The sequence below is a fragment of the Balaenoptera ricei genome, chromosome 1, assembly GCF_028023285.1.
Source record: "Balaenoptera ricei isolate mBalRic1 chromosome 1, mBalRic1.hap2, whole genome shotgun sequence".
NCBI lineage: Eukaryota > Metazoa > Chordata > Mammalia > Artiodactyla > Balaenopteridae > Balaenoptera > Balaenoptera ricei.
Genome location: NC_082639.1, coordinates 167,799,864 through 167,814,933, shown reverse-complemented (window position 1 = coordinate 167,814,933; position 15,070 = coordinate 167,799,864). Strand labels below are relative to the sequence as shown.

The following is a 15,070-nucleotide window of genomic DNA, read 5'->3' as shown; positions in this document are numbered from 1 at the left end:
TAGATATCATCATTAACATACAAACTCAAGTTGTTTCTCTAAGGCAAGATAAGCTAATAGATTTCCCGAAGCTGTGGACCACCTGGCCTGAAAATTGTAAACCAGAGACATACTGACTCCTGAAACACTGACTAAGAAATGTCACAAAATGACAATCCCAGCCTCTCTTTCTTCCCCTAAAAAAAAAAACCAAAAAACAAAAACAAAAAAACCCCATAACTTAAAGACCAAGTTGAATTGGATCTAAGACTTGGTTCCCACTCCCTCACTTGGTGCCTTGCAAAAAACCCTTATTTTACTGCAAACACCAGCTCTCAGAGTTTGTGCCGGAGTTTCTGCTGGGGGCACAGAAGCCCTTGCTTTGTTACATTATCAGGTGATCAAAAAATCTGCAGCCACCTGGGGCAAAAAATTCACAACTGAGGCATACAATAGACTGCTTAAAACCAGGGAGCAAAGGCCAGGGATAGAGTTTCTTTGGGAAATCAGAGCATTCAAAAGCGCTGGCATATACTAGGGAATTTAGAAAGTTACACATATGCCCAGGCCAGGATGCATGCTTAGAAGGGACGGGAGAACACCTTAAGCTTTCCCCACTGGATGAATAAGCTCAGTGGCAGCAGGAAGTGAAGGCTGAGGCAGAATTGTAAATGGCCTGGCTAAGTGTTAAAGGAAGGACCTAAGCATAGAGCCATAAGGAATGGAAAAGGAATACAAACCATGACTTCAATCAAGAACAGCCAACCTTAAGAGGGAGAATATAATTTCCAGAGTTACCACATTATAATATTCAAGTGTCCAGTTTTCAACAACAAAAAGTCACACAGCATACAAAGAAACACTAAAGTATGGCCCATTCAGAGGAAATAAACTGACAGAAGCATCCTTGAGGAAGCCCAAATGTTGGATTAGAAAAACACTTTAAATCACCTGTCTTAAATATGCCCAAAGAGCTAATGGAAACCATGGACAAAGAACTAAAGGAAATCAGGAAAACAATGTTATGAACAAAATAAGAATATCAATTAAAGAGATAGTAATTACCAACAGAAGTGAAACAAAAACTCTGGGACTTAAAAATACAGTGATTGAAATGAAAACTTCACTAAGGGGATTCAACAGCAGACTTGAGCAAGCAGGAAAAAGAATCAGTGAACTTAGTAAGATGTTAAAGAAAAAATGTTGCCTGCCATATCAGTAAACAAAGAATGTTGCAGCCATCAAGCCATCACAGTACAGCTGCCCAGAAGGTGAACCCTGAGGGAACTCAGGATAGAAAGAGGATGCCCACCCTCTAACAGTCAGCCACTGCGGCCACCCCAGTGATGCACCCAGAGGAGACTCAGGGTAAGAAAGCACAGGATACTGGCCCCAGAAAGCTGAGGTGTATATCAAAGGAATGATTTCAATGAGCCCAGACTCTTGCATCTTCCCATTCATAGAAAAGCGCTAAATTCCTTGAGATGTCTGGTTTTCTTTAGTTAACAGCCATCTTTTGATGTTCCGACTACCTGGCCTTTGTTGCAAAAACTCCTACGCATGCTGGCTCCTCCCTTACCTCTTCAGAGCAGTTCCTTAGAGCTATCTGAGAGGCTGTCTCCCGGGCTTACATTCTCAGTTTTGTCGCCAAATAAAACTTAATTCTCAACTGTTAGGTTGTGCTTTTTTTTTTTTTTTTCAGTTGACAAAGATAATTATCCTATCAGACAACAACGCCCAATCTAGAAAACAGTGCTACCACTTGGAATGTCTACTAAGTGCTTCATTTCATCCATAGCCATTAATTTATAAGGAGCCAGGCTGAGAGGCGTCAGGTCGCTTGCCTTAGGTCACAGGGCAGCTTGACTGTGGCCTGAGCTCCTAACCACAGACCTGTGCTGCTCCCTCTAAGGGCAGAGGCTGCCACCTGAGGGCACAGGAGGAGAATGTGCCATGCAAAGCAAATGGTAATTATGCTATAATTACATAAGATATCCCTTTGACCCCAGGTCAGGTCAGAAGGAAGCTGGCTCATTTTCAACTTTATCTCTCATAATACTAGTACGTAGTGTTGAGGAAAAGGAAGGAATATTTCCTTTTAACTGCTTAAATGTGTTTAGCCAGCAACTGAAGATATTTAAATGTTGAGCACTCTTCTCTCTATTTTCATGGCACTGACTTGAACCTTTGAGAGAGGAAATTTTGGAAGGAAAAAAAAAGGAACAAAGCACAGAGAGTCTAGCATAGGAACTACAAAACCATGTATTAAAATTTATTTCTGATCCATTTTCCAAACTTATGGCCAAGATATGCATGAGCATATGCAGGTGATTTGAGGAATTTAGTTATGCAATGGCTCAAAGAATCATAATATGAAATTACAGCAATGAAGGCATTTTTTTCAATGTCAATATAAAGAAGGAAAGACATCAAAACAGCCACAACTTTATTTTAGGCAGCGTCTTGAAAATTACTATTAATACCTCAGGACTGTTTTGGGGGATGGGACTCAAACAAGGATGAAAGACCACTACTTTCACTAGCTAAATCAGTCATGTTTAAAGTGTTTTAGTAGGAATGTGCCATCATAGCAGACTCTGACATATAAACATTCAAAAGATTATCCTTATTTTCTTCTCATATGCCACAAAGGGCACTTTTCTTGAGTGGAAAGAACAGCACTTCTTACAGCTTGTTTGCGTTGCTGAGCCCTTAAAGAAGCAGAGCTCTAATTATTCGTTAGGAAATTTAATGAGCCACACTAAGCCAATGTCTAGCTCTACAAGCTTACCTGATTATTTAAGCACCTCTGCCTCCAGCCAGACTGTCCTGAACTCAAAAACCATTATTTATTTTCTCCTTTCATATAAAAGGTTTACTTAGTTAGGATACACATTTGTCTGAGTATCCTAAACTCAATATTTAGATTTTATATACAGCAGATCTGAAAAAGCATTTCAAGAAATGAACTTCACAAAACTCCAAGGGAATCTGACAAACGCATGCCCATGAGAGCTCTCATAGACTGTTTAAGGGCAGAGTCTGAGAAATGGGGAATGACTGCTAATAGGTAAGGGATTTCTTTTTGTGGTGATGAAAATGTTCTAAAACTGACTGTGGTAATGATTGCACGGCTTTGTGAATATACTAAAAATCACTGAATTGCTGTATACTTTAAATGTATGAGTGAATTAGATAGTATGTAAATTATCTCTAATCAAGCTGTTAAAAATTTATTGGTTTCAACTATACTTCAATAAAAAATTTTAAAATATTATTGACTCATTTTCATTCATTTTTAGGATATTTACCTAAAGCTACACCAGATTTAACCACAGTGAAAACGTGATGTAATGCAGCTTGAAACCCTGCTCCATTCTCTTAAGAAAAAAAAAATTCTTGTAACATAATGCCAACTGGACTTTTCCTGGGGACAAGTTCCAGGTTTTAGCAGGTTTACAGAAATGCTGCTTCCAGAAAACCAGTAAATAATGATGTCCCCTAATACTATTGCTCCAATTTTTTCCCCTAGTACTAGCTTTTGGATATATTAAAAATTACTACAAATTAAACTAGGTAAGCATAATAGTGAATAAATTCACCTTAATGTATGTTTCCAAAAAACTGTTGAGAGGGCACCCACCTACAAAAAACTTATTTCTGGTTTGGAATTGAATATCATGTTTTATATGTCATTTCATTTCACATTTGAGAAGCTACTCTATTATTAGAAAAGTACTTATCTGCTAATTTTGTGAAACTTTATTTACTTAGGATCTTAGAATTAAATAGTAAAGAGTAAATATGCCCATAGATCTCTAACCATAAACTCTGTGCATTTTTAGTTTTGACATGAAGAATGGATTAGCAAGAAACAAGATGGGGGACATCTTTAGGGGGCTTTTGCAGTACTCCAGCTAAAGATGACGATTAAAAACAAAAATGTACCAACGTACCACTTATACATGAAAAACTCTATAGATACACTGGAGGTGAATCACCAAATTTTAATTGAGTTTAGACTATACCATTTCTATTCAGAAATCTGAGAAATTCACAGCTCAGAAAGGAGTTTTATAGATATATGTAGACGAACATCATTATTACACAGATGAGGAAACTTAAGTACAGAATGGTTAAGTCTCACCAAGTGACCCAGAACCAGAAGTAAGATTTGAACTTAGGTTGTACAACTCCTAATTCAGTTTTCTTACACTCTTAAACTCATTTTATTAAAGATATATGAAATAATTTTTAAAATAATCTGTATAAAGGCTGCCCCTAACTTTTATAAATCATATATTTCAAATGCATAAGGGGACAGTAATTTTATACATATCTGCTCACTGATAATCACTGAATAACTTGAAATTAAATAATCACACCTAGGGTAACTGGAATAGGTCATGGAAAGAAGAAATAAAAGGAGCCATGAATCTTGAAGCTATGATTGACCCTTACATATATGCAACTAGGTCTCAGTTCTTAAAAACATCACTAGATCAGATTAGAAAGGAACAAATAGCACTTGAATTATGGTTACTGAATAAATCAATTTATATACAGATAGCACTGTATATATCATCTGTTTACACTTAGTTCTTTTAAGAAAATGCTTTCATATCTCTTGTCAAAAATTTTTTAAATTTGCTTTAAGTCTACTAAGGAAAAGCAAAGAAAAAGGGATCCATTAATTGGAAAGCCAAATGAGTTTAATGAGTTACATTAAAAAGTTATCAAACTGCCTGATTGAATAAACAAGGATTGACTTGTAGAAACTGGAAAGTTTCATATTTTACTGCAAATAAACAAATACAAATAAAAAATAGGATATGGACAGACTGGCTATGTTTCTAATCAGCCAAAGAAGCAGAAGAGAGGAGACACTCCATTTTGTTCACTAGAGCAGCTGCTAGTGTGGGTAAAGTGGTGCTACACTAAAGAGTCCCAGTCTAGGGTGTCAAGAACTCTCTAGAGATAAATGGTTCTGATCAAAAATAACCAGAGGCTGCCTCTTCCCAAGGGTGCCCTGTGATTCAGGCAAAAAAGTCCACAGCTCCAAATTTTAACTGCCAAATTACAAGCCAGATGAGAAATACTGTGATTTACTTTGTAACCAAAGTAATATAAAGCTAGATGTCTTATTCAACATTGTTAGATGATGTATATTATTACATGTTAATGTTTACCACTCACCTACTAAATGAGATGGAAAGATCCTATAAAGAGGTTGAGTAAGATTGTACTAGCCCATAAACTCACAGGGTAGAAATCAAAGCCAAAGTGATGAAAGAAGGAAACTTTTAAGGCTGATATTGGTAGAAAATGGTCTAATATATAAAGGAAGGAGGCTATATATATATATATATATATATATATATATTTAAAGCACCTAGTGAGAAGACAGGTACAAAGAATGTCAATTTCAGCACATTTATTACATCAGAATGCTGGGAACAGCCATAAAGAAGTGGTTAAATACTTTATGGTACACCCATATAATGGAACACTATAGAGACACACATCACATGCATGGCATACCACACAGCTGTATCTGTATGTGCTATCACAGAACTAGTTCTGGAATATATTAAGAGAAGAAAAGCAAGAAGCAGGACAATACACACAGTATGGGATGGAAGACTTTATTCTTAAACAATAGTCTAAATAATTTTTTAAAAATACCTTGTGGTATCTTCTTAACAGTGCCTTTTTTGCTTCTTGAACTTCTTTTTCCAGGTATTTTTTGGTCCTTTCTCAAGAAGGCCTGTCCATCTTTGGGGCCTTCACAAGCAGTGTTTTCCAAGTTCTCACTTGCAGCCACCTCACAGCTTGATGTGCAGCTTTCATTATTGTTGAGACTGTCCGGCTCAAACACTTCAGGTTTGCCCATTGCACTGTCACTGCTGGTCAGAAGCTCATGCCCATCCCCATCCCCATCAAGCTGATTTTCATTTTCATCTGATGCAGAGGGCAAGCATGTTACAATACTTTCCACACCATCACGAGGATGACATCCATCTTGTGGTTCTATCTGCAGATTATATGTAGGAGTTTCGCTGTCATCCATTAGAGCATCTTTTGTTGAACCGTTTAAGTTTCATTAAAGTCCTTCAATGTCTACAATAACAAAAAGAAAAAACATTCATTTTTTAAACTCTGGATTTTCACTGATCTTTGACTTTCCTCTTCTCCTGGGTTGTTTTACTGTAAGTAGGGAAGAGAGAAATGACTAAGGCTTATTCCTACTACTTCTATCCCACTTACAACCCTACCTCATCTCACCTAGTTCTTGCTTGAATACAATGGTTCTAAACCCTGGCTGCATGTTTATAGCCTATGGAGCTTGTCAAATTTCTATCACAGACCTCTGAAATCTAAATCTCTGGGGATCGAGCCCAAACACTGATATATTTTTTGAAGTTCTCTAGATTATTCTAATGTGCATCATGTTGGGACCACTGCCTTGAAGAAAGAAATTAATGGTTAAATAAGGTTGTCTGCTAAAACCAATCACTCATGTTATCCCTGGATACTTAACAGACAAGTGAAAGTTACTTGTGTAAGTTGTTATATGGCCAAACAGCAGCAATATTTACAAATGAAAACATTTAAAAATAATTTTAAAATAAATTTTTTAAAAAGTATACGGGGGAAAATTCAGGTAGCATATATTTATACTATATTCTCATTACATCCTTCCTAAAAATAAGCCCTGAAAAGTACCTTAGAATTGTCAACAGATTCCTTTTATACAATTAAAAAAAAAATAAGAGGGCCATGATTAACTCTAGGCTATTTAGTTTAAGACTTGGAAAAAAATCTCAATCTACTCCAAGAATCCTTCTAACATTTTAAAGATATACAAAATATATTTTAAGCCTTGTATCAGTCATGTTTTACACTCTCTTCTCATCCAAAAGTATATTACATTTTAAGAAAAATCATGCCAGCCAGATTTAGATATTTTTATGCTTGCCAAGTATTACTTTGGATTTGAATGAAATATAATATTTCAGCAATTTTGAGAAAAACTCAGTGATAAAGAATTTTGTAAATTCTTCAAACTAATAAATAGAAATGTTTATTTGCTCTTTAGAAAGTCAGTAAATATATACAGTAAATAAATATTTAAGTAAAGTAAAATTTTTTAAAAAACAGGAAAACAAAGTATAAAACAAAACATGAGCTCTGCACTGATTGTATCACATGCTTTCAACTATTTTGCAACTGGAATATTTTATTTTATTCAGACATAAAAGTACTGCTTGTCAAATATAAAAATATCTAAATCTGGCTGGTATCATTTTCCTTAAAATATATACTATATAGCTCCACTAAGAGGTATGTAATACGAAAAGTAAAATGATTTAACTTGACTATAATAACTTAGTTTAGACCTAAATGAATTCTAACTAGAGTATAATTTTTAATTGAAAAGTAAATTAAAAAAAAAATAAATTTATTTATTTAATTTATTTTTGGCTGCATTGGGTCTTTGTTGCTGCGCGCAGGCTTTCTCTAGTTGCGGTGAGCAGGGGCTACTCTTCATTGCGGTGCACGGGCTTCTCATTGTGGTGGCCTCTTGTTGCAGAGCACGGGCTCTAGGCGCACAGACTTCAGTAGCACACAGGCTCAGTAGTTGTGGCTCGTGGGCTCTAGAGCGCTGGCTCAGTAGTTGTGGCACACGGGCTTAGCTGCTCCATGGCATGTGAGATCTTCCCAGACCAGGGCTCGAATCCATGTCCCCTGCATTGACAGGAGGATTCTTAACCACTGCGCCACCAGGGAAGTCCCAGTAATTATTATTTTAATAAAGTGTCTTCAAGATCTCTATTATGAGAGAATCCAAATTCAAATGAGACTTTAAAAGTGCCATGTGGCTAATATGGTGGAAACAACCCAAATGCCACTGACGGATGAGGAGAGAAGCAAAATGTGATATATTCACGCAATGGAATATTATTCAGCCATAAAAAGGAATGAAGTTCTGATACATGCCACAACATGGATGACCCTTGAAAACATTAAGCCAGACACAAACGGATAAATACTGTATGATTCCACTTATGTGTAATTTTATAATAGGCAAATTCATAGAAATAGAAACTAGATTAGAGGGGCTGAGGGCAGGGGAGGGAGTTACAGCTTAATGGTTACAGAGATTTTGCTTAGGGTGATGGAAAAGATCTGGAAAGAGACAGGGGTGACGGTTACACAACAGTGTCAATGTAATCAATGCCACTGAATTGTATACTTAAAAATGGTAAAAATGGCATATTTTCTGTCACATATTTTTTATCACAATAAAAACAGTGAAAATTTTATGTGGCTATGTAGGAAAAATGTCAGTCCTTAAAACTGGCAACAGCCTCAGTTGTTTTCTAATTTAAATAACCAAATTATTTTCTAGCATGTATTTGCAGTTGAAAATATAAAGGTCTTACTTTTATCTGAAAGAGACACAGAGATCTCATGCCAAGGGGGAAGGAAGAAAGCAATCTACAGAGCCCCAAACAATAAGAGCTGCCTCTTGTTGAGTCTCTGTCATGTATTAGAAGCCGTGCCAGGCACTTCACATACCTTATTTCTAATCCTCCAAACAAGCCTACGTGGGAGTGTTCATACTGTGTTTCAGATGAAGACTCTGAGGCTTGGAGAGGCAAAAATAACTTGTTTAAAATCATATTCTTGGAAAGAAGTGGAACTGGATCTGAAACCAGGTCTTCCTGATTTGAATCCTGTGCAGTTCGGCATAATAGCTGAGAACACAGGCAGACCAAGGGTCAAATTCTGGCTCTGCCATTTAACAAACTGTGTGGTGACCTTAGGCAAGTTACCTAGCATCTCCAAGCTTTAATTTTCTCTTTGTGAAAGTGGAGAATTGTAATACCTACCTCGAAGAGTCATTTGTGAGGCTTAGACAATATGGCAGGTAAAGCAGTTAGCAGAGTACTTGGCCCACAGTAAATGCTCAAGAAAAGTTAGCCATTATTACTGCCCAAGAAATCTTACAGATTGGCCTTAAACAGCAGTAGGTTTATTCAAGCAGGTCTGTAGCCTTACTGAAGGTTCAGAAACAGAGTTTTTCTAGACCTCCTGGAAATAATTAGGTTCCTGATGATAGACTAATGTTAACCAGCATCATTTGAGAATGCTGAAGTATTAATTTATGATAAGGGATATCTCAGCAAGTTCCTGGAATATTTAATGGTCTGTTCTGTGCACCATTTCAGATGATGAGGATGTCTAGAAATTAGTGATTAAGGGATTTCCCTGGTGGTCCAGTGGGTAAGACTCCGTGCTCCCAATGCAGGGGGCCCGGGTTCCATCCCTGGTCAGGGAACCAGATCTCACATGCATGCTGCAACTAAGAGTCCGAATACTGCAATGAAGAAGCCCGCATGCCACAACTAAACACGCCGCAACGAAGATCCCATGTGCTGCAACTAAGACCCGGCCCAGCCAAATAAATAAATAAATATTTAAGAAAAAAAAAAAGAAATTAGTGATTAAGCCTCCTTGGTGAGTATAAAATTACAGATCACACTTTGCAACTTTAATGAGTATCATGTACCAGTTAAACTCTTCAGACCAATACTCTTATTCAATTCTCACAATTACTCTAGCAGATAAGTAATTTTTAGTCCTATTATACTAATGAAGAAACCAAGTCTCATATCTCATCAAGGGTCAGCTAGTAAGTTCAAAAATAGAACATGGATCAGTTGTGATCTTGAGGCCGTACTCTTAACAATTATGCTTTATGGACAATGGGGTAAAAGTATCAATAACTTAAAGAATATTTCACTCCAGCTGTGGTATACCTCAGTGAAGAATCTCTACCCTACAACAGAGGACACATCTCTAATAAACATGAAGTTCAAGTTCCTGGAAGTTCTCTCTTTCCCTGGGAATTGCTAGATCCACACAATATACAATTTCTTAAATAGTCCACCTTCTTCTGTTGAGAACTTTTTTTTAAAAAGACATACTAATATACTATTTATGTTAAATATCTATTACCAGTAAAGTAGGTCTTCCTTTCTTTGGGCCTCAAGACATTTTGCCTCCTATTATTTTGTGATGATGTAATTAGTTTAATTCTCAAAAGGCTACTTTGTAAACTACTTTCTAATACTAATACTTACAGGTGTGAATCTCCTGTAATTATTCTTAATAGACACTGACCAATTCTTCATGGTTTGGCTCAAAAGTCACTCCAGTTTGTCTTCCCTGACTTCTCCATTCCAAAAGACATAATGTATTCCTCTATGGCACTCTGTACCACGCATAGAGTCCCTCCCAAATACAACTCTCTGCACTGTATATATTTGCATATGTGTCCTACCAGATTTAAGCCATTTGAATACCCATAACCCAGCCATAGATAATTTTTATTCTTCACAATGTCTAGCTCTGGGCCTTATACTTATCATATATATGAAGGAGTAGAAGGCTTATTTTCTACAGTTTCTGTCTTCAAAGGAGAAAGGCACATGGATTTCTATACACTCCTCTGCCCCTACTCTGAGAGGTAAAGGAACCTATTACACCATATTTGGCTTCTATCTGCATTCCTAACACATTTCAATTGGAACACTTTAACTTAAGCAGTAGGATAATATTCTTAATGGGATTTGAAATTAGTACAGGCCTACTGCTTTTGGAAACAGTTATAAACAAATACTATTTTTGGAAACAGTTATAAACAAATACTATTTTTGTCTCTTCTTCCTCCTCTTTCCTTTCCTTCGATGCTATAACAACAGCATTTAAAAAGGTTCATCTTCATGTACACCTGTATCTCGCTATATGAAAGCACCTATGCAAGAGAAAAATCACAGGCAGAAAGAAGCCCCAGTTGATACATAGTATTTTTAAATATGCCCTAACATTACATGGGACCTGGAGGTTAGAAGTACAGTAGAAAAGGCATTCTAAGTTATTTGCTATATCTAAACTGTATGTCTATTCTATAAGAGTCCCTATGGCTGTACCAATTATCACAAAAGAAACAGCGAGGGCTTCCCTGGTGGCACAGTGGTTAAGAATCCGCCTGCCAATGCAGGAGACATGGGTTCGAGCCCTGGTCCGGGAAGATACCACATACCACAGAGCAACTAAGCCTGTGCGCCACAACTACTGAGCCTGCGCTCTAGAGCCCGCGAGCCACAACTACTGAACCCACATGCCACAACTACTGAAGCCCGCATGCCTAGAGCCCGTGCTCCACAACAAGAGAAGTCACCGTGATGAGAAGCCTACACACCTCAAGGAAGAGTAGCCCCTGCTTGCCGCCACTAGAGAAAGCCCGCGTGCAGCAATGAAGACCCAACACAGCCAAAAAATAAAATAAATAAATTTTTTTAAAAAAGAAAGAAAAAGAACAGTGACACAGTACAATCACTGCACAGCACTGACTCGGGCATATTTTGCCTTTCAAAAGCATGATAGTAAGTGCTGCCCAAGTTTCCAGCCTTTTGTGGCAAAACAGCATACCAAATATGTACATTGTATAAAAGTTATTTGACATGTTGACTCAGTACGCTTAAGAATTTCAAGCAAACTATTCAAGCTGAAGAATTTCAAGCAAACTATTCAAGTAAGGCTCATACAAAAGTTGAAAAACAAAACTTTGAGGAAGAACATTCAAATATAATGAAGTAACAGACTAACAAAGAGAAATCTACATTTTGTCAAAAAAATAATCTCACTCCCAGGTATGATTTGACTTCATTTTTGATACATCTTAATGCATTATCTGGTGACATTAAACATCAGGTGTTACTGAAATTAAAAAATTAATGTATAGGAATGGTTAAATATATAATATTACACAATTATTTTATTAAAATGCTTTAAGAAGATTCTGAGTGCCATTTTTCTGTAATCCAAGTAAATTAGGCCTAAATACTATACTTTTACCTTCAAAAGAAGGCAAGATTCTTCTTAAGAATTAAGATGCAACCCCAAGTTTAAATTTGATAACTTAATAGTCAAACCAAAATTTAAAAGAAGACAGTTACCAAATAACGTATTCTATTAACCCTAAATTCAAATCTGGCTACTCACAGTTAACTCAGAATTGAGGAAGAAAGTCACCACACTCATATGTTGTGTTTATGATGGTAACTACATATCACTTTACATTTTGTCATCTTACTCACTTGACGTGTTCCAATACTACTTATATCTCATTGCTAAATCTATAGTTTTCTGTGATTAATGCTTTGTTTAGACATATGTACCTGTAGGCAATATTCAGTATACCAGCAATAAAAAGCATACCCCAGAAGAATGATTCTCAAAAATTTTGCAGCCCAAAATAAACAATTCATTTTTCATTGAAATCATGTACATACAAAATACGTATACATAACTGAAACAAAGATTTCTCAAAACTAAACACACATGAAGCACTCTGATACATTCTATTCAACACTATTTCTTATTTTCTTTAAATGCTGATCAAGGTCTACTAGGTAGATTTCACACCTCACTAATAAGCACTGACCACAGCAATAAGGCAGTTTCTAGGAATTAACAGTCTCATCCTAAGGACCACCAACTGAGCACTAGAGAAGTTTGTAATTATCTCCAAATTTTTTTCTGAAAATGATGCAGATCATATGAAACTCAGACATAAACTTCACTTAACATGTTATCCCCCAAATCTCAATAAAATAAATTTTGCTAATTTATATCATTCACCTCACATTAAAATTTAGCTAAAATACTATGCTTGATTCAGGGTCCCTTAGTTGATATCTCTGGTTGTCAGCTATACTCTATACCTCTGCTAACCAATATGGTAGCCACTAACCACACATGGCTTCTGAGTACTTGAAATATGAACAGTGAGACTAAGGAACTGAATTTTTACTTTATATAATTTTAATTAATTTAAATTCTAAAACATATTGATTCAGTTACTGAAAAACTTATGCATGTTTGAAACAAACTGGGTATGTGAACCTGCTTTTTCACCTAAATTTTAGGAAATTTAAATACAGATCAAGCATTTCCAACAAAAAATGTGTCCAAATTGAGATGTGCTATATTTGTAAAATAAACACCATATTTCAAAGACTTATTAGGAATAGAAAGAATGTAAAAATAATAGGCGTTTAATAATTTTAAATACTGATTACAAGTTAAAATAATATTTTGATCTAACGGATTAAACAAACTCTATTAAAATTAATCTCACCTTTTAAAACCCTTTTTTAATGTGGTTACTAGAAAACAAAATTCTGTACATGGCTCACATTCTATTTCTATTAGACAATGTTGCTCTCCATTACACTGCTTTGATAGTGCCACTGTAGCCAAAGTCCTGGCTCATAGTGAACCACTCCATTCAGGATTCTTTCTTGCTAATACTAGTTAGGCTGTCGACATTTTCCGGGTATAGACATTACTATTACTATAATTAAATAAGGTAAATACCTAATGAAAGAAATAAATACTAAAAGTTTTTAAAATTAATTTGTTAGTACTTGTTTATATCCTATTTTCAGGATCATGTCTTCCCCCTCTTTAGGTACTTTGCCATAGTCAAATTATTCCTGGTACTTCAGAAATGTTGAATGGTAATTATAACTAGTAAAATGGCCTTATAGAAATCTTCTAAATAGTTTAATTTCTATATAATAGTATGTACAAAAGTAAGCCAGATTGTTTTAGTATTTCTTTAATAAGAATAAAAAACACAATTTCACAATAAGGAATTTACTCTTAATTAAAAAAAAAAGGTCATAGAAAACTTATGTCTTAAGAAGGAGGATAAAAATATAACAAAGTATATAGATGCAAACTATTACATATAGAATGGATAAACAACAAGGTCCTACTGTATAGGGAACTATACTACTATATACTACAGGGAACTATATTCAATATCCTGAGATAAACCATAATGGAAAAGAATATAAAAAGAATAAAATATTAACTCTGTGGAACTAACTGAAAAAAATGCTTGTGTTGCTACTATAATTTCATATGCTGTGATTTTCCCACCCTTTATCTTCAAGTGATAACAGAAGTTGTTAATTTCTAGGAGCATTTGAGTCATAAAGTCAGTAGGCAAAATTTATAATTAATGATTGTTAAATGAAAAAATTGTATAAAAATAAAACAGAATATAAAAAAGAATGTATATATGTGTATAACTGAGTCACTTTGCTATATAGCAGAAATTAACACAACATTGTACATTAACTATACTTCAATAAAAAAATTTTTTTAAATAATAAAAATGCAACAAAGTATACAACACAACTACAAGAATACAAAAAAGAAAAACAAGAAAAATAAATAATCAATTACTGTAAAATGTGAAGGTAATGATTCTAAGGGAGAATACAACAAACATGGATTTTATTTATGCAGAGAAAGTACTCTTAAAATATGAAGGAACTAACAAATCATGTGACTCGTAAACCTAAAACAACCTTGGGGCAGGTAAGTTGAATAAAAGGAAGCATAATTTGTCTCATTTTCTTCAATCCTCCCTTTCATAATGGGACTCAGTTCAAGATAGCTTACACATCAACAGAGACTTTGAGTTCAAAATCCATTACATAAACGGAAATGACACGTCAAAAGCCTCAGTGGGGGTATATCCAAGCAGTGCAAAGATAAATAGAGTCATCCCTCTCCTCTCTTTCCTCTCTCTTATATACAGACATATATAAATTTTACTTAAAGAAACAATAGAGAAGTAAATCTCTAAAATAGTGTGAATGCAAGGACATCTTCAGGCATCCAGAAACATGTATTTTTAGCAATAATTTCTAACAATTTTTTCATTTAACAATCATTAATTATAAAATTTGCCTACTTCAGGGTGACTGACTTTATAATTCAAATGCTCCTAGAAATTAACAACTTCTATATCACTTGAAGATAAAGGGTGGGCAAATCACAGCATACGAAATTACAGTAGCAACACAAGCATTTTTTTCATTTAGTTCCACAGAGTTAGTATCACATGCATTGAGAGAACCACAGTTTAGGGGAAGGAGTCATTTCACTAGGGTCATGCATAAGTTGTGTTTTTTTGGTTTTAAGTACTTCTTTGTTGTAA

At 35.3% G+C, this 15,070-nt stretch overlaps 1 protein-coding gene across 2 annotated transcripts in view; it reads right to left on the bottom strand.

Moving 5' to 3' along the window:
* Positions 1–15,070, bottom strand: part of CNST (consortin, connexin sorting protein) — a 129,843-nt gene that overhangs the window by 72,346 nt on the left and 42,427 nt on the right. For both annotated transcript variants that reach the window (XM_059941142.1, XM_059941134.1), the window contains exon 2: positions 5,665–6,099. In XM_059941142.1, coding sequence (XP_059797125.1) covers positions 5,665–6,049 — 385 coding nt within the window. In that variant the 5' untranslated portion in view covers positions 6,050–6,099. The remainder of the gene's footprint in view (positions 1–5,664; positions 6,100–15,070) is intronic.